We start from the raw sequence: 19,459 nt of genomic DNA, 5'->3' as shown, positions 1-19,459 counted from the left end.
CTCACATCAAAATATAGTATATGTTAGTGTATTGTAAGTGAAAGATTTGTCATTTTTATGGCACTGTCTGTATTCAAATTCACCTAAAGACCAATCAAATGATTGGCTCACTTAGGCTCACAAACTGGGTTTAAAATTAATTTAATTATTCACAGCACTTTATATAGCACATTTTAAGACAGTGATGAAGAGCTGCACAGTCAAATCAAGTAAATATGAATTTGATTAATGAATGATTAAAATGATTGATAAAAATGCATTCTGAGAATATTGAGAATTGTACTAAAACAGGTTCGGATCAAAAGATAAATAGAAAAACATAACAGCTAACTTCAAATACGTATAATAAATGTAGATTGAATGTTTAATATATTCAGAAATAGGTATAACTGTATTACATGTCATAGCCATAAAATTACATCAAAAAATAAATGACAGTATATTAACAATAACTGTAAGCATAGGACAATGTCCTTCTCTCCAAGTAAACATCATTATCATTGCAGAAAACTTGTAGTAAACTAGTATTATACTCAAATTAGTTTTTTAAGTATTCATTCAATTCAAGTCGAATTGTCAAGTCGAATTGTCAAAGTCAAGTCTTTTAAATATTTCTGCTTTGATATTGAAATCCCACCTGTCTTTTCAGTACTTCTTTCCTTCTTTCACTACTGTTTCTTTATGTGTGTGTGTGTGTGTGTAGGTGATGAAAATCTAGCTGATTTTTCTTGACTAAGTCTTGACTAGAGCCCAACATGTCTGGTGTCTAAAGCACGAGTCTGTGTAATTGATAACACGAGTCTGCCGCATATTCCGGAATTTTTATTTTTATTTTTCAAAATGACATCATCTGGGTTTTAACATGGCCTCCCAGCAGACACGTGAGGGGACCCACAACACAGAGCATGTGTAGGCGTGTGTTTGATTCAAGTGCACTCCAGCTGAGCAAAACTGCTTGGTTAAATGATTTATTGCACCTCCAGCAGGGGAGCATATTTCATCAACCAAACATCTCACTCCAACTTCTTGAACATAATGTTGCTTTGTGCACACTGGTGCTTCGGGAAAATGGTAAATGGATCTGCATCTAGTACAAACGGATCATTGTAAAAACTGTTAATTGCTATTATTAAGTGAAGAGTTACTGCATGTCTCTTGTCATTCACAACATGTCGAGACATATCCTGCACCTACAAAAAAGGTTACTCTAACTGTACTCTAAAGTAACTTTGCTTTTGTTATGGTTTTGTAACATGGTTTTGCATCTCCCTATAGAATTCAGCTTAGATTTGGTTAGGCTACATGAAGGATATTATTTTATGAAGATTGAAAATACTTAAAATACTGATTATTCAGTATGAAGACTAAAAATATTTACAATACTGATTATTCAGCATGAAGACTAAAAATATCTACAATACTGATTATTCAGCATGAAGACTGAAAATATTTAAAATACTGATTACTCAGTATGAAGACTAAAATAATTATAATACAGTTTATTAAGTATGAACACTAAAAAAGCTTAAAATACTGATTATTCAGCATGAAGACTGAAAATATTTAAAATACTGATTACTCAGTATGAAGACTAAAATAATTATAATACAGTTTATTAAGTATGAACACTAAAAAAGCTTAAAATACTGATTATTCAGTATGAAGTCTAAAAATACTTACAATACTGATTATTCAGTATGAAGACTAAAAATACTTAAAATACTGATTATTCAGTTAGAAGTCTAACAATACTTAAAATACTGATTACTCAATATGAAGACTAAAAATACTTACAATACTGATTATTCAGTATGAAGACTAAAAATACTTACAATACTGATTATTCAGTATGAAGACTGAAAATATTTAAAATACTGATTACTCAGTATGAAGACTAAAAATACTTAAAATGCTGATTACTCAGTATGAAGTCTAAAAATACTTAAAATACTGATTGTCCAATATGAGGACTAATAATACTTTCACTATTTATATACAATTACAGTCAGTTTCACTGCTAGTGGTTATTACTAGTATTGTTTGTTTTTATTGTTTTTATTTTTATTTTATTTGTTTTTATTTTATTATCTGGTTCGATATTTTCATGAATAGTTCGGGTTTACTTAAATAACCCTGCTATACTGTGAACACTGTGGTGTATATTAGGCTCAGGGAGAGTGGGAGAGAGTGTTGCATGCGGGTTTGTCTCCACGATACTGAGAACCATACAGCACTGACATCATGCAAACTCTCAGCATGGTACTTTACTATCCCATTCTGCTGGGTAAAGAAAGCGCACTGCAAAAGCCCCTCTCCAGAACTGCACTGAAGGCTGACAACATGAATTAATTCAGAGTGAGGCTATACATATATTTGGAAGCTTTCAGGGTGAGTTGGAAGAAGCAGACACAAAGATGTTGACTAGAACCCACATGTAGACACACATATGCTAACATTCAGTAAGTGAGACTCCGGGTTAAGGCAGCTGTGTGGGAGAGAGAATGGAGCGAGACGCCTTAGCAGGATTTGACATCCTTGATTTCCTGTCACTGGCAGCAGTCACGTGCAAATGCGTAGGCGAGATAGCTGAGTGAAAATGAAAGGCATTAAAGGGGCAAGACTGTACTGTAGTGTAGACACCCTAACGCACTTAAAGTCACAAACATGCACACACACACACACACACACATACACACACATTCCTGCTTTGACTGACCCAGAGGCATTGAGGTGAAGAATGGTGTTACATTTTCACTCTGAGACATGCAACAAGTCTGTAGGACAGACTGCAGTGTGAGAAATGTGTGGTCTGAAGATTATTACATGCAGCATTGCAAATCAGAGAATCTACCCATAATAGTGTGAGAAAAATGTCGTTCTCATACACGCACACACACACCATGACTCTGACCACCTCTGGTGATATTTCCTAATCAGAAACATCTCTGGTAGCATGTCTGACAAATCTTTGTCTTATAAACAAACACATCACATCACGGTTATCAGTCTCATAACAAGCAAGTGTCTATTAGGGAGAATCTCCTAGTGCCATGTGACCAGAATTTAAAGGAGTTTTTTTTTAGAGTGCTCTACTGCTGGTGAGGTGAATTGCAATTACACTGAAAACCCCTATCAAACCCACTATATCTGTTGTATCTCTTCTCTGTTTCAGATGGGGGTGGAGCTAATTTTCAAGCTGGTAAAATGTAAACAGAAGCCTAAGATTAGGGAACTGGTCAGACCCATTGCATAGATTTATGGTAGATCACAGCTTTGAAGGTATCTTTGAAATTAGATTATTATGTTTATGCTTATATCCATAAATGGTTGTAGATCGCACCATTAATGATTAATGATGACAAAGAGATCTGTTCTGTGCACCATGAGTCTTAATGTGCACACCTGTGTGTGAAGTTGAATAGCTAAAATCTCAGGAGAATGAATACATGGTTTAAAGCATGGTTGGAACATTTGGCCTGTGCTTTTCTGATAACTCAACTTTTAATGAGAAAAAAGAAGTATCTCACACCTGCTGTGCAAAGTCCTGGGATCAACTTTATCAGTCTTATCTGCAGCTATGTGGCTCATAGTATGCAACCAGTATGCCAGAGGCTCACTAAGCCAAAGGTGGTCCAACAAACAGGTAGATCCTTTATACCTGTCAGGAAATATGACTTCTTGACAAGTCTTATCCTGCAAAAATTTCCCCTTCCCCAATTCTTGTTAAAAAATATCAACTGTCTTACAAACAACATGTCTGTGCTGTGCCTCTGGAATACCTATCAATCCATTTCATTCCTAAGAGAGTATTGTACTATGTACTATGGATGCATCAACACCTTTTTTTTCAGACTGAGTATGAAAACATGTTTTTTTATATACTTGTAGATGAGATATACTTAATTTTAAGCGATCATGGATCGTTTTATTTAGCTCTATTTATGTTGGTTGCTGCTCTGTGCTGCTAGCAATGAACTCCTTATGCTGAGTTTTATGTTAAGTCGTTACGGCTTTTAAACAGTGTCTTTAATATAGACGATGGCAAGGGTGTCCAAAATGACTGCGCAGAGCAGTATGAGTGAGCATGGTCATTAAGGTGTTGTGAATTTCACGTAGACCCTGGCAGAAGAAAGCATGCATGTCTCAGTGCTCAGTGCTTGAACAACTGAAGTGTTCTTACATGTAACAGTTTCTCTGCACGTTCACTTCACTGCTTCATGCTCATGTATACTTTTATGTGCATGCAATTCATGGCATCTTGCTCTCATTTTTAATGACCATGCTCACCGATACATGATTGTTATGAAATGTTGCTGCCCTGCTGCCTCATTAAGAAAGCTTCAGCTAGTGCAGAATGCAAAGTAAATCAGAGCTCATTACCCCAGTCTTATTCAAGCTACACTAACCAGTTCCTCAGCAGCCCCTCTGGCTAAACCATTAAAAAGTTCTATGTAGAACCCTACAGCACAGTGCTTAGCTATCAGAAAGAGTTCTAAGTAGGGTTATTCAATTAACTCCTAAAGAGCCATTAAATCACCCTTTCTTTTTTAAATGTGTACGAGTTTGAATGGTTTAGCTCTAGTGCATCTTATCAATCGTCTAAAGGAGTATAGCTCATTACAATAATTTTACACTCCATCCCAAAAAAACAGTCACATCTAAGAGTGTTTTTTTTGATCATGTTTTTCTTATATCACCTGTAAACTCTGTAATGGTGTTCTCAAGACTAGGAATTTTTAATAGCTCTACATGTGTCCTTAATATCAAATGTACCTGGTTAACATGTAAAAAACTTGTTAAACCTAGCTAATTCTTAACTATTGGGTATAAACTTGGATATTTAATTAGAAATACTTTGTTTTTCAGTGTAGATTCGTGAAGACTAAGATTTTAAAGTCAGAATTAAATGTGCAATGTAAGCAAACATTCTTCTTCTTCTTCTTCTTCTTCTTCTTCTTATTATTATTATTATTATTATTATTGTCAGGGTCCATTCTTGAGCTCAGGTTGTTGTCGTCGTGGGTTTCCTCCATGTTCTCCGGTTGCCTTCTACCTCCCAAAAACATAGCTGAACTGGCTACACGTAGCTGGACTGGCTACGTTCACATTGAGTGTGAACGTGTGTTTACTTCTACCCATGAATGATCATTATTTACCCTTGTCACCCACGATGAGCGTTAGCACACCAATATCACAAATATACAAAAACTAACCACTAAGCCACCATGCGTCCAACCTGTAACTACATATACCTAAATTCCTAAATAAATACCTAAATGTATGCTTAAATTGTAAGCTGCATTTAATTAATTTGAGTGTGATGTGACACCACAATTTGTCTACACTAGAAATTAAAATCTGTTTTTTAAGAAAAGGTAAATGGTAAATGAAAAGAATAGAAAATATTGTAGATGGTTAGAGATAGCTGTTTAGAGAAACATGATTAGAGATAGCTCCAATCTGATACATTTTATCAGTATCAGGCTGTTACCAGCAAAATATAGTGGAAATCCATTGCAGCATAGCACTAAATTAATTTTTTTTTTAATTAAGAAAAAACAAAAACAAAAACAAGACAAAGTAAAAAAGATGAATTACTATTTTATTAGCTAAATGGCATTCCCCTCATGGCAGTATGAGTATTTTAGAGAGGTTGAAAGGCACATTCTTTTCACAGAACATACTTCCAGTGCATATATCCATTTTCCAAATGTACACACATGTCATTTAGATTCATACTTATGAATAAGAACAAAAAATTCATAAGAATACATAAATGAGTGCGCGTTTAATAATGTTATCTCTGCAAAACTTTAGAAAGTGGATATATGCACTGGAAGTACATTAAAAAACAAAAATAGAAGTGTCAGAATATTTATTTCCCCTCACTTCTTTGTAATTTAGTCATGGCCATTTCCCACCAGCAGCTCAGGCAGCTCTCCTCTATCACATGGCAGCCACCAACCAGGGAGGGCGAAGGCTATCACATGTTTCCTCTGAGGCACGTGAAGCTGGTCTAGTGCATTAGCCCACCTTCGCATTCATGAGCTCACAGACGCCCCTGATTGGCTAGTGTCACTGTGGCTGATAGGGGATAGAGAGTATGACACCCCTCCCTCCCTGATCCCTCCACAGTTTTGCTCTCTTGGGCCACAGATGGCTGTGGCATCATCAAGATTCAAACTCACGAGCTCCGGATAATGAAAAGCGAACGCTTTTCTGTTTCTGTTGCACCACTTGGGAGCCCCCTATGTGCAAGCTTTTAACTTCCTCACTATGTGTTACTGCTTTTGGAGAGAGGAAGAGCTACGTGATGAAAAGGTAGCACTACAGGAGGAAGAGTTAGAGCTAGAGGAGAAAAAGTTGGAGCTAGAGGAGGAAGAGTTAGGGCTGTAGGAGGAAGAGATAGAGCTGCAGGAGGAAGAGTTGGAGGTAGGGTTGGAAGAGTTTGAGATAGAGGAGGAAGAGTTTGAGATAGAGGAGGAAGAGTTAAAGCTACAAGAGGACGAGATAGGGTTGCAGGTGGAAGAGTTAGAGATAGAGGAGGAAGAGTTTGAGCTACAGGAGGAAGAGTTAGAGCTAGAGAAGGAAGAGTTAGAGATACAGAAGGAAGTGGTAGAGCTAGAGAAGGAAGTGGTAGAGCTGCTGGAGAAACACCAGCCTGGTGGAAGTGATTCATTTCACAGCTCATAGTTATTTTTGTAAGGAACAGATAGTGTTCTAAACATATACAAATGGAGAAATGATTACACATACACACTATGTATTGTTTTGTTTTTTCTTGCAAGAAAAGCTCGCAGGGCCCTTGGTTGAGACGAGGAAGATGATAATGAATGGAGGGGAAAGCAGCAAAATCAGCATAAAGAGGTTAATTTTTGGCATAATGGAGATTGTGACAATGATGAACTTGATCACCTCAATGACAGTGATGGCCTGAAGATAAGGAATATGCCCCAAACAGTAACTTATTCCCATCAAGGAGAGCTGAGTTTGTCGCTATGGTAAATGTTCTCTCCGTTACGGTGCAGCTCAGGGGAGTGAGGAGGAAGAAAGACAACTAGTTTGAGGAAGAGGGAGGCTTAGAGATGAAAAATGATGAAGAAGACCCTCCTCATTGAAGTTACAATGTGGACCTTGATGAGCAGACCTGAGATAATTGAATGAGGAGACACTGATTAATTAAGCTGGAAGGATATGAGGAGTTCATGGTGTGATAATCATACAATTCAGTATTACAGTTTTTGGTATTACCTATATTACAATCTGATTATTTGTTTGGTGAAAATGTTATTTCATCTTCTCCTCTTCACCAAGCACATAAATGAGCCCTAATTTAAAGACTTTTTTATGAAGAATACAAAGCACTTCAGTCATGCTGCATATACACGTCCACCAAATGCTATGAATATAAATGTCTGTAAATATTTTTGGCCTATTTGAATATTCAGCATACTGTGAAGTCCAGGAGGTTTTGCAGACTGAAGACAATACTTTATGACTTCATCACCTGGTATCTGGGCAGATGAGAAAGTGCTGTTTAGTTAAAGAACATCCAGACGTGTCTCTAGTGTAACCAGTATCCAAACAGCAGTGATGATAATCAGGCCTGGTTGGTTTTTAGCTTGTCTCTTTGGAGGTTAAAGGTTTAATGTAGAACCCTACAACAGAGAGTTTCCCTATCAGAAATGGTCTCAAGTAGAACCCCCTTAAAGGAATCCTTTTTCTAACTGTGGTAAAGTGTAGATTGGAAACTTTTCTTGAAATTGTAGTTGGATTTAAGATGACTTTTATATCTGTTTTTAAGTTATTGAGCTTTAGTTTGGGTTTAATGAATTTGGCTAAAGACTATAATGATTAGGTAATATAATGACTACATACTAATTAAAACTGCAAGAACAACCATAGTAGCTGATGGCGGGACACCTGTCCATTATAGGTCAGCGTGCATGCACACACACACACACACACACACACACACACACACACACACACACACATTCATGCCAAGCATAAATTTAGTGTAGCCTATTTGCATGTTTTTGGGAGGCGAGAGAAAACCTGAGAAGTGGGGGAAAAACCTAAGCAAACTTTGGGAGAACATGCAAAACCCCACGCAGACTGTAATCTGAGCTCAGGATCAAACTGGGGAAGCTGAAGCTGTGTGGCAGCAACTACATTATATAGTATGCTCTACATTATACAGGCTTAATACAGATACATATATTGTGTCGATACAATAAAATGTATTTACAGTGTGGTCCACAAAGAGCACTGTTTGGTCCACAAAGAGCACTGTCCTTACTGTGTGAAGAGTTTGAAAAATCGAACCTGGAAGTGACTAATGCTTGTTAGCAAATGCAAGATGCTGTTAATGGGTGTGTGCTTGCATGTATTGAAAGTTCACACACACCAGAAACTGTCCTAAAATGGAACACAATTTTAGAGGGGGGGGGGGGGGGGGGAGTATGAAATCACACTATAGGAAATCTGCTTACTCTTGGACTCTCAGAAAACCATTTCTACATTTTACATTAGTTCCTCTGTCATCTTCATTTTTCACACAAATGCATGTGTGTATGTGTGTGTGTGTGTGTGTGTGTGTGTGTGTGTGTGTGTGTGTGTGTGTGTGTGTAGTCAGTCAGCCTCAGAGACTGACTATTGCAGAGTCACAGTGGCCTCTTTCCAGCCTCTCCTGGCTCAGGCCACATCTTTCCATCCTGCACAGTGTCAGTGTGGAGGAGCTACGCTAAGCTCCACACAGACAGCACAGCGAGTGTCACACAGTTCAAACCACTGAATAAAATACTCCTGAGTAAGCCTAGCGCATTTGGCCTGTCAGACATCTCAGCAGCTTTACATTAACCCTTCAAACTCCCAGTGGTTTGGCTTCAGTGGATTCAGACCTCCATTTCTTACTCTTGTCATGACACACATTTCCTATTAGTTTCACTGAATTACAGAATGCTATAATTTAAGTTGAACAACTGAGTAGTTAATGGCATTTTTACTCATTCATCTTAAAACATATTCGGGGCTAATACTATTTGATTCTACGCTGAGTATGTGTCCATCTTGTGCCAAGATTACATTTTTTCTTAAACCCTTTTACTGATGCTTTTCAAACAGAATATTACTGCTTAATGGCTTTTACCAACATTATGATTCAATGTGGCCATCTAGTGGTTGATAGTGTAAGTGCTTGTTGGATAACGATACTATAACTGACAACTAAATGAATGTGCATTATTTATTAGGACATCGTTATGACGTTTATTTGAGCCAATATATTTTCTATCAAGCTAAAATATATGTATGTCAGTAAATATGAAAGTTTTAAATAAAGTATTTTTGCACCAATCTAACAGTACACGTGAACATGAACATAGAAAAACTGGTCTAGTGGCTGTTCAAACGGCAGGGCACAAAAACAGTGAAAGCAAAAATAACAATAAAATCAATATATTAATGTATATGTACACATACTTTAAATAGTCATGGGTAAAATTATAGTTGCTGAGTTGTGAATAATCAAAACCAGGCAATGAAATAGATGATAGAGTAAGAGTAGAATAGAATATTTATGTACCATTCATAAAGAAATATTCCAATCAATAGTTTTTATTTATTTTTATTTTTATTTTATTATTATTATTTTTTTTACATAATCTCTGTCAGTGGTGCTGTGGTGGAACAATATGAGAAAACTCTTCAAATGCATGATAGGCAATATCCTAAATTGCATATAAAAGTGCATCTTTAACATGCCTACTCTTAAACTGTAGTGATTTTCTTTATTCATTCACATAACAAGAATTAATTTATGGCAATATATAATAATATAAGACCAATTTAGGACCTTAACCTCCACTATCCCACTATCTCGCCATTAGATGGCAGTAGACTTTCCTAGGAGCGGTTGGGAAGTTCGTGGGGACTCCTCCAGCACCGGTGGTAGAGTCCATCAAATCAAAAAGCAGGCTAAAAAATAAGAAGACATACATAAACAGGCCTATCAGAATGAACGCAAAAGTACACAGACCTTATCAAATTTGCATTTCCCCCATTTTCTGTCCCAGCACTTGCTGAGGGAGGAAGTTCACCTAAGAGATAAGTTTCTGTAAGCAAAGTACCGCCATCCTGTATAGTATAGATTCTCAATATTCACTGTTGTTAAGAACTTGTGAAATTGTTGTTTTAGCTTTTAGCACAGATGTCACTTCTACTAAAAAAAATTTAAAAATGAATGTCTGCCACATGGTCTGGCTTTTTTTGATTTGGGTTTCCTATCAAGCAACATTAGCATAGTGCTAGCCAGGTAATTATCTGTACTTCTGAGGTATATATATATATATATATATATATATATATATATATATATATATATATATATATATAATTTTTTCAAAGTAAGGCTATGCCCTTTATAAATGAACAACCTAGCTCATCTGTTGAAATGGATGGCATGCTAATGCTAATCCTTGCTAATTCGTATCCTTGTTTAACGCTAACTCTAGTTGAAGTCAACTCTTTGGGGGCCACCTTATAACCTGGGGGTGAAGCATTGCGAACATGGACAGAGATGAGGGAGTTAATTTAAAAATAATTTAAAAAAAATATATTTTTTATGTGAAATCCACCTGCTTAACCATTTAAGAACTAATCTTAAAGAAATAATCTTGACAAGCTCACCAGAGCTCTGCATATATTTCTGCTTTATAATTATTTCATATATTTTGCTAATTGTAACATGGTCAGCTTGATCTGCTCATTATTCAGTACATTTAGCTACAATCTGTTGGGTTAAATTCTACTAAAACAATTCATGATCATTTCAATGTACATACATGAATCATTGTTAAATATCATATCAAAAACTCATATCACATCTCCATTTGTATCAAAATCATACAAGGAAGTTACTGAGAACTTTTTTTTTTTCCACTCATTTGCTTCACAGTGTTAAAGATACATTAAATAACGACTAGGGGAGGTTAAATTGAGTGGCCAGAATAAAAAAGGGAAATGAGTCCTAAGGTTGTGAGAGTGTGGGGAACTTGTGAATCACAGTAATAGTAACATTGATACCATTAGAATAAGTACTGTGTTTGGTCACCTAAAACAGAGTTATGGTTTTATGAACATTATCATCAGTAAATGTTTCTAACATTATCATCACCGGGGTGGGGAAAAGTAATGAGAAACTATAGTTAAGTAAACGTGTAGATAATATGTCAAAATCTTTCTTAATAAAGAATGGAAATATCCAGCAATACAGTGGCTTAGTGGTTAGCACGTTCGCCTCACACCTGCAGGCTCGGGGATTCGATTCCTGTCACGGCCCTGTGTGTGCGGAGTTTGCGTGTTCTCCACATGCTGTGGGGGTTTCCTCTGGGTACTCAGGTGGTCCTACCCCAGTCCAATGACATGCATGGTAGGCTGATTGGTATGTCTGTAGTGTATGAATGGATGTGTGAATGTGTACAGTGCATCCGGAAACTTATGTACATGTGCTTTTTTTGTTTTTTATTTTTAAGAAATGTGCAAAGATTTCAAACAAACTTCAGGTTGTCATTATGGAGTATTGTTTGTAGAATTTTGAGGAAAATAATGAAGTTAATCCCTTTTGGAATAAGGCTGTAACATAAAATGTGGATAAAGTGAAGCGCTGTGAATGCTTTCTGGATGCACTGTATGTTGTGCCCTGCGATGGCTTGGCACCCTGTCCAGGGTGTACCCTGCCTTGTGCCTTGTGGATAGGCTCCATGTTCCCCCATGACCCTGTAGGATAAGCAGTATAGAAAATGGGTGGATGGATGTTTTTAACTGATAAACTTTAGCAATGCCGTGTTTTAATGTGATTTTTTTTAAAAACTGCAATTTTAGGGTTTCCCTGAAAAGGTTCTGCATAGCTAATAGCATTAGCCCCTGGAATTGATGCTAGACTGACATGGCACTATCATTATTAAATTGTTGCAAAGGAGAAAACATTTTAACTTCTTTGTTTATTTCAGCATATTGAAATGTTTTACTGAGGTAGTACCAGGGGTGTTCATCCTCAAAGTGCACCACTTTCATTCTTATCCCATTTCACACACACAGTGTAACTAATACATTTTTTTTCTTTTGAATTAAGTTACATACAAGTATTCAATTTCAATAATACATACCCCAAAATAATACTTAGGTACAGTAATGAAGTAAAATTACTTTAAAATTATTTCCATATCTGAACATTGTCAGGAGAACCACTGTTGAAATCATTTAATATAAGTTGAATGAGACGCATTGTTCTGTGCTTTTTATTCTATAACTGCCATAAATAGAAAAGATCCCTCTACATAACACTGACAACAAGGATATGAAAGAATCAGTTCTTCTTTTTCTGAAGGCGGAAGGTTCATATCAGCTTGAAGCATGTGGTTGTGGGTTGTTCATTTGAGAAGTTGGGACTGAAACATACAGACGTATACTGCTAACAATCAATCCACTCCACAAGCAAGGCAAGTGTTGGAGTTGAATTTTTTTTATACTTTTTCACAGAAAATGGCCTTTATGTTGAAGTGATTAGAATGGCAAATAAATCTACTATCTACTGTTTTGCTATGTGTTGATTGGCATAGGTAGCTTAATTTAAAAGTTATTATGCATTATTTAGATCTGACTGATGGTTCTTTTGGGACTTTACTGTTTATGCCTCAGACCCAAGCTAAATACATATGTTATGTTTTCTCCTCCTTGTCTAGATGACTGCTGTGTTAGTGTTACTCGTGATAGGGCTGGTTTCTAGCAGCAGTGTCTGTCCAGACGGTACAAAATGTCAAGACAAAAATACTTGCTGCCAAACTAAGACAGGATATGCATGCTGCAAATATCCATCTGTAAGCAGAAATCAGAGCTATTCATTATTTCATTAACTTTTGCAGTTTGTGGTAAATGATGAGTTACAATGTTAATTTAATGTTGCATTCAATTAAAGTACATCTTAAATAGAAACTTTCTTTGAACTGTGTGAATATCCTCCAAATCTGTGTGCATTTTTTTTTTAAGGCTGTTTGCTGTCCAGACAAGGCCCACTGCTGTCCACAAGACTACCAGTGTGACCTAGAGACTCAGCTGTGTGAGAAAAAGGGGCTTCCATGGTATAGAATCCCTCTTTCTCCTCAGATAGCTGCAGAGGAGGAAGAGAAAAGTACTCCTGCTCCTCTGGTGAAATCTGACAATCCTTCTGTCTCTGTGGTTTTCTGTGACAACTTCAATACCTGCCCTGATGGTACAACGTGCTGCAGGTCTCCTTTTGGGCAGTGGTCGTGCTGCGTATACATTGTGGTTGGTATTTTTTCAGCAAATCTTGAATGTGGTAAGTTTGAGTATGATCTTAACATTTTATCTGATCCTTTAGGGTCAGTGCTGCCGTGATGGCCTCCACTGCTGTCCCTTTGGTTATCGCTGTGACAGCACATCCACCTACTGTTCTAGGGGAGCACTGAGACTTCCTGCATCTCCACAGATTGCTGCGATGCAGAGCAACACCATTCAGGTACAAGACACCTATAACCTTCTCCATTTCTTCAATAAAGCAGTGAATAAACACAGTAAAATATCAAATGATGGTTATGTAATAAATGTTAAACATTAGCAAAATGACAAGCTATGAAAAGAGTGGGTGTATAAGTGAAGAAAGATCGCTCATGAATCAAAATGTGACCTAGGATAGGGTAAGCTTTGTGTTTCATGTAAGAAATAAAAGACAAAGGGACATGCTGTTATGAGAAAATAATAAATAAGAATTTGCAACAACCTTTGCAGAAAAAAAGAAACATACAAACTAAACAAAGAAAGAAAAGAAAATTATCTTCTGTGAATGAAGAAATTTGTCATTTTCATGAGATTTTTTTTCTTTTCTTTAAGAAGCCCACTAGTAAGTAATGCACACGAGAAAGTATGTTTGACAAGATTATTTTCTCTGAAAAGGATATGGTGTAATATGTTTAGGTAATTATAGTGTGTGCACCTCTTACTTTCTCGTTTTCTTTAAGAAAAAAAATCTTGTGAAAACAACACATTTCTGCATGCAGACAAAATTTTCTGTTGTAAATAAAACATTTTAGCATGTATTTATTATTATTATTATTATTATTTTTTATTGTTGTTTGATGGTTGAATCTTGCAAAGCACTGGCGACTCCTTCCAAAGATGTTAAATAAACATTTCCTTTCAAAAAGCTTCACCATATCAACGATTATACGAATGTACTTTCTTAAATAACAACACATTTTTTAATCTGTTAGATTATGTGGAGAGACCTCCATACATGCCCATGTGAGTTAGCCCTTACTCAGGGCTGGGAAAAGTACTGAGAAATGATGCTTAAGTGAAAGTATAGATAATGTGTCAAAATCTTACTCAGTGAAAGGTGGAAGTATCCAGTCAAAAATGCACTCAAGTGAAAGTAAAAAAGTTGTAGTCATGTGCATGACTAACACAGCACAAACAAAACAAGCTGCAATGGCTGTATCTTTGAGCCAAAAAGACTTGGTGTTTTGCAGTTTCTACTACTCATTTTAATACAAACTGGTTTAGCTTTTATTTTGTAGCTGAAATATTGGGTCTATAAGGCTAACAAAATGATAACTTCTCCAAATCTTGATTTAGGATTGAAAAACAAGCCAAAATGCAACTGTAAATGCATCTTAAGCAATGTTGGCATTATCAAGACATTACTCTCCACTGTTTCCCAATGGTTTTCACAACATTGATTAAAAAAAAATAGTGACACTCAGGCTGCAAGATAATTTCAATTACCCATATTGTCCAACTCTTTTTTTTTTGTCGTTTTAAAACCATCAACATGTGAGCAAATTGTGGTTTTGGATGGATGCCCATGTACCATTTTCCCAATTGCCTAACGCATAGACCTTCTAAGTCAACCACTTAAAGTTTCAGCTTATTATTAATTTATTCCCCAGTAACAACAGCGAAACTAATGGAAAGGTCTGTAGTTACAGGAGTGAGGAATGTGAGTCTCAACCATCCAATGAATACTGGGACTTTAATAGGTTAAAAGAAAAATGATATATCTTAATAGAAATTATTGGCAAATGTCAGTCTCTTTCCCCTCAGATACCTGCTGAAAATGAAGAGAAAAGTACTCCTGCTCCTCTGGTGAAATCTGACAATCCTTCTGTCTCTGTGGTTTTCTGTGACAACTTCAATACCTGCCCTGATGGTACAACGTGCTGCAGGTCTCCTTTTGGGCAGTGGTCATGCTGCGTATACATTGTGGTTGGTATTTTTTCAGCAAATCTTGAATGTGGTAAGTTTGAGTATGATCTTAACATTTTATCTGATCCTTTAGGGTCAGTGCTGCCGTGATGGCCTCCACTGCTGTCCCTTTGGTTATCGCTGTGACAGCACATCCACCTACTGTTTTAGGGGAGCACTGAGACTTCCTGCATCTCCACAGATTGCTGCGATGCAGAGCAACACCATTCAGGTACAAGACAACTATAACCTTCTCCATTTCTTCAATAAAATAGTGCATAAATAAAATGTGATAAAACATGATAACCCCAATAAGTTATGTGAACTTATTTCTTCTCTTTAACTCCAGTTGTCATGACAAGTTTTAGATGTTGAACTGGATGTGGAATTGGATAAGTTTTCAAAAAATGAAATTTAAAGTAATCCATTGTCTTGACTTGGAAAACTTTTAAAATGTAACTTTTGAGTTGAAACAAAGGTTACCTTCAAGTTGAGTTTACTCACATTTTTAAGGCAGCAGGTGAACTTTCGTCTCTAGGTTCAAGCACCTGAACTGTTTTACGGTGAAGTGACTGTTATGTAATAAATGTTAAACATTAGAAAATGGCAAGCTATGAAAAGAGTGGGTGTCTAAGGGGAGAAAGATGACTCATGAATCAAATCTTTGACCTAAGATAGGGGAAGCTTTGTGCTTCATGCAAGAAATAAAACACAGAGGGATATAAAAGCGTATGCTGTTAGAGGAAAATAATAAACGACGAGTTGGTGTGATAAAGAATGAAAGAATCATTCAAAGCCCCTGAAAGGACCTTTGCAGAAAAAAAAGAAGAAACGTTCAAATAAAATTTTTAAAAATCTTGTGAAAACAGAAAATTATCTTGTGTGCATGCAGAAATTTGTCCTTTTCGTAAGATTTTTTTCCTTAAAGAAAGCACAGTAGTAAGTAGTGCTACATGAGACATGTTTTGACAAGATTATTTTCTCTGTGATGTGATTTGCATATGTCCATTACAAACCACTACAAGTTTCTTATTTCCATCTTATTTCCACGTTTCGCATTGTATTCTTGTTGCAGGCTACACTAACATTTAATTTTTAATATCTTGAAATTATATATTTTTTGCAGATAAATTGCAAAATATACATATATTTCTCTTTCCTTACCCAGAATCCAATGGCTGCAAACTTTTTTCACTCAACAGTATGTGACCTTAAAAATCCACAGCCATACTAGATGTTTGTCAATCAGTGGTAATTGCATCAACTCCATTGACACACAAATGATAGTTGGACATGATTGCCAACTATTAAAATCCAATCTTATGACACATGTTACATTTGAGTGTTTTGCAATTTCTAGCACTTGTTTTAACTTGTTTAACTGTTAAAACAAACTGTTTTAACTTTGTAGTTGTAATATATGTAGTTGGATCTGTGAGACTAATAAAATGATGACTGCTTCACAGCTTCATTTAATTATATACCAATCCACAATACTACTATTAGTATTGATGTTGGGAAGACTTTGCACTCCACTATTCCAGTGGTTTTCTAAATGAGTGATAAAACTTGTCAGATGTATTCATAATTATACAAATTTTCCCAGACTTTATCTTAATTTTAAAGCCATTTTCATCAAATTGTGTTTTAGCTGTATGCTTACATACCATATTCCCTATTGCTTAATGCACAGACAACATTTCAGCTTATCATTCAGTTAGTAATCTCGAAGAATATAATTCAAGAAATACAGTGACACTAATGGAAAGGTACGTACAGTAGCTCTTAGCCAACCAATACTTACTGGGAGTTTAAAGAAAAGAAATGTGAAAAGCTATTGCATAATTTAACTTATAAGCAAATCATGAATGCAGCAGGTTTATAAGTCCATCCTATATGATTGTTTATGGTCAGTGCTGGCTTCATATCCATACAGAGCCTTTATGAAGGACTAAACATGGTTAATCTCTGTAGGATCGGTGCTGCCAGAGTGAGACAGGCTGCTGTCCCATCGGGTTTCACTGTGATGAGGAGAGCAAAGCCTGTGTGAGAGATTTCGACCATTCATCTCCACTGAATGTCCAGAATCAGGCCGGGATTATACACTGCAGTGACCGATTCTATTGTCCAGCTGGAAATAGCTGCTGCAAGACACTAACCGGCCAATGGGCATGCTGTCCATATACTCTGGTACCTATATCCATCTATCTATCTATCTATCTATCTATATCTATATCTATCTATCTATCTATCTATCTATCTATATATATATAGATACATAGATAGATAGATAGATAGATAGATAGATAGATACATACATAGATATTCATTCCTAAAATAACAACACATTATCTTCTTATATATAATGATTAGAATTATAATTATCTCTTCTCTTCTACTGTATGTTCTTTCAAAGGGTCAGTGCTGTAAGGATGGAAAGCACTGCTGTGAGTATGGCTATGACTGCAATTGTACATTTACTAGATGTAAAAAAGGCTACTCAAGCGCTCCTGCTCTTCTCACAAATGAAGCACTGCTCCTCTGAATGCAATTAATGTAATTAAGAGAATTTCATTTGATCAACAAATGTCATACTTTTTTCTAAGCTTTATGATTTGAATTTTGTTATACTACAATAAGCAGAAGCAGTTACCAAAAATAAATGACAATGCATATGTTAATTAATAAAAAAGTTATTTTAATGCCGAATTTGCATTATGTTCATTATTTTTAGTCTGATTCTTCATTGTATATTGTATTATAAAAACTTTCTTTATTTAGTTTTTATAACATTTCTGATATTTCTATTTCTCTATTTGTTATTATTTTCTGTTTTTTTATACTTATAATTTTTTACTTCATTATTTAATTATTTTTGTATTTCTTTTACCTTATTATAATGAGACCTATGTCACAATGTCTCAGTATTCACTATATATTATATTAATTGCACAGGTGACACATAGACTATATGGCCAAAAGTATGTGGAAACCTCACCAACACACCCATATGTGATTTTTGAACATCCCATTCCAGAGCATGGCTGTGGGGATTTGTTCATTCAGCCACAAAAGCGTTAGTGAGGTCAGTCACTGATGTCGGGTGAGGAGGCCTGGGGTGCAGTCAGTGTTCCAGTTTAGCTCAAAGCTGTTCAGTGGGGTTGGTATTGGACTTCGCTTTTTGCACAGGAGCATTGCCATGCTGGAACAGGTTTGAGCCTCTTAGTTCCAGTGAAGGGAAATTGTAATCCTACAGCATATAAATACATTTTATACAATTGTGTCGTTCTAAATTTGTGACTCTTGGCTGAATATGCTAGTCTGGATTATTTACTCTTTCATATAGAGCTTTTGGCAGACAAATTACTACAGAGATGTAGTGGTGATGTAAAATGTAATGGCTCACTTTGGCTCCCTTACAAAAATTGTACTGCAGATACATTTTGGCATTTTTCCACCCTTGTTATGATGCCCACCCTTTCCAGTCATTGGTTTTTCCTCAATTTGCATCATGTGATATGGCAGCTGATTATAGCAGTGAAAAAAAAAAACACCACTTAAACACTAAGATAACAGACAATAACAAGACTAGCAACACAGAACAAATAGCAGAAAGCTGTTACCACATATGCTTAGCAAATCAAAAAAATCGAACCATTGATTTGCCAAGAGAAACTGAAAGTAAAGTGCTAGCTCGAGCCCTGTCTCAACGTACTTAAGTATTCAAAAGTAAAAATTAAACGTTATTTAACTTGTGGAATTACGTAATGTATTGTTTTTTGTGTGTGAAAACTAACTTTTCTAACTTATCTAAAACTGTTATAAGCAAAGAAGTGATATAGAATGTTTTTTTTTTTAATTATTAAGATATATGTGTATTCTAATAGATTATGTTATTAACACAACTCTAAGGTTATGCATTACTTATAATTATAGACAGAATAGTCCAGAGTATAGTATGTAGTGTGACCCTACAAAATTTGAGTCCATTTTACTGTCAACCTTTAAAGAATATCCACCATAATCTTTGCCTGTATGGCTTCTATGGACTCTAGTCCCATCCAATTTGTATTTACACTGGTTTGTATTTTGTAAAATACACCCTGGATATGACCCTAGTCCATTGTAGATTACGGGAACCTAAAATTACTTATTAATACATAAAGGCTTAAAGTTTAAGGTGGATTTTCTCCAAAGT

The 19,459-nt window shown here is 35.9% G+C and overlaps 1 protein-coding gene across 2 annotated transcripts; it reads left to right on the top strand.

Annotated features, from left to right (window-relative positions):
• The first annotated feature begins 12,400 nt into the window (after nucleotides 1–12,400).
• On the top strand, nucleotides 12,401–17,967 carry LOC128600337 (progranulin). Of its 2 annotated transcripts, none has more exons than XM_053612727.1 (8): nucleotides 12,401–12,500; nucleotides 12,744–12,878; nucleotides 13,048–13,326; nucleotides 13,400–13,537; nucleotides 15,121–15,282; nucleotides 15,356–15,493; nucleotides 17,236–17,451; nucleotides 17,678–17,967. In XM_053612727.1, the coding sequence occupies exons 2-8, from the start codon at nucleotides 12,744–12,746 to the stop codon at nucleotides 17,804–17,806; spliced, it is 1,197 nt and encodes a 398-aa protein (XP_053468702.1). In that variant the 5' UTR covers nucleotides 12,401–12,500; the 3' UTR covers nucleotides 17,807–17,967. The 2 variants fall into 2 exon arrangements, with proteins under 2 accessions (XP_053468702.1, XP_053468701.1); XM_053612726.1 differs by having other exon boundaries at nucleotides 15,106–15,282.
• The last annotated feature ends 1,492 nt before the right edge of the window (nucleotides 17,968–19,459 follow it).

This window comes from Ictalurus furcatus, chromosome 24 (genome assembly GCF_023375685.1).
Source record: "Ictalurus furcatus strain D&B chromosome 24, Billie_1.0, whole genome shotgun sequence".
NCBI classification, from domain to species: domain Eukaryota; kingdom Metazoa; phylum Chordata; class Actinopteri; order Siluriformes; family Ictaluridae; genus Ictalurus; species Ictalurus furcatus.
The sequence above is the reverse complement of the archived record's forward strand: the minus strand, read 5'-3'. Positions and strand labels throughout refer to the sequence as shown.

Excerpts from the sequence above, each read along its gene's own strand:
- LOC128600337 (XM_053612726.1), top strand. The coding sequence starts at position 12,744 with ATGACTGCTGTGTTAGTGTTACTCGTGATAGGGCTGGTTTCTAGCAGC. Across the intron at positions 15,283-15,355 it reads CATGCTGCGTATACATTGTG|GGTCAGTGCTGCCGTGATGG; the intron begins GTTGGTATTTTT and ends CTGATCCTTTAG. Across the intron at positions 17,452-17,677 it reads CATGCTGTCCATATACTCTG|GGTCAGTGCTGTAAGGATGG; the intron begins GTACCTATATCC and ends GTTCTTTCAAAG.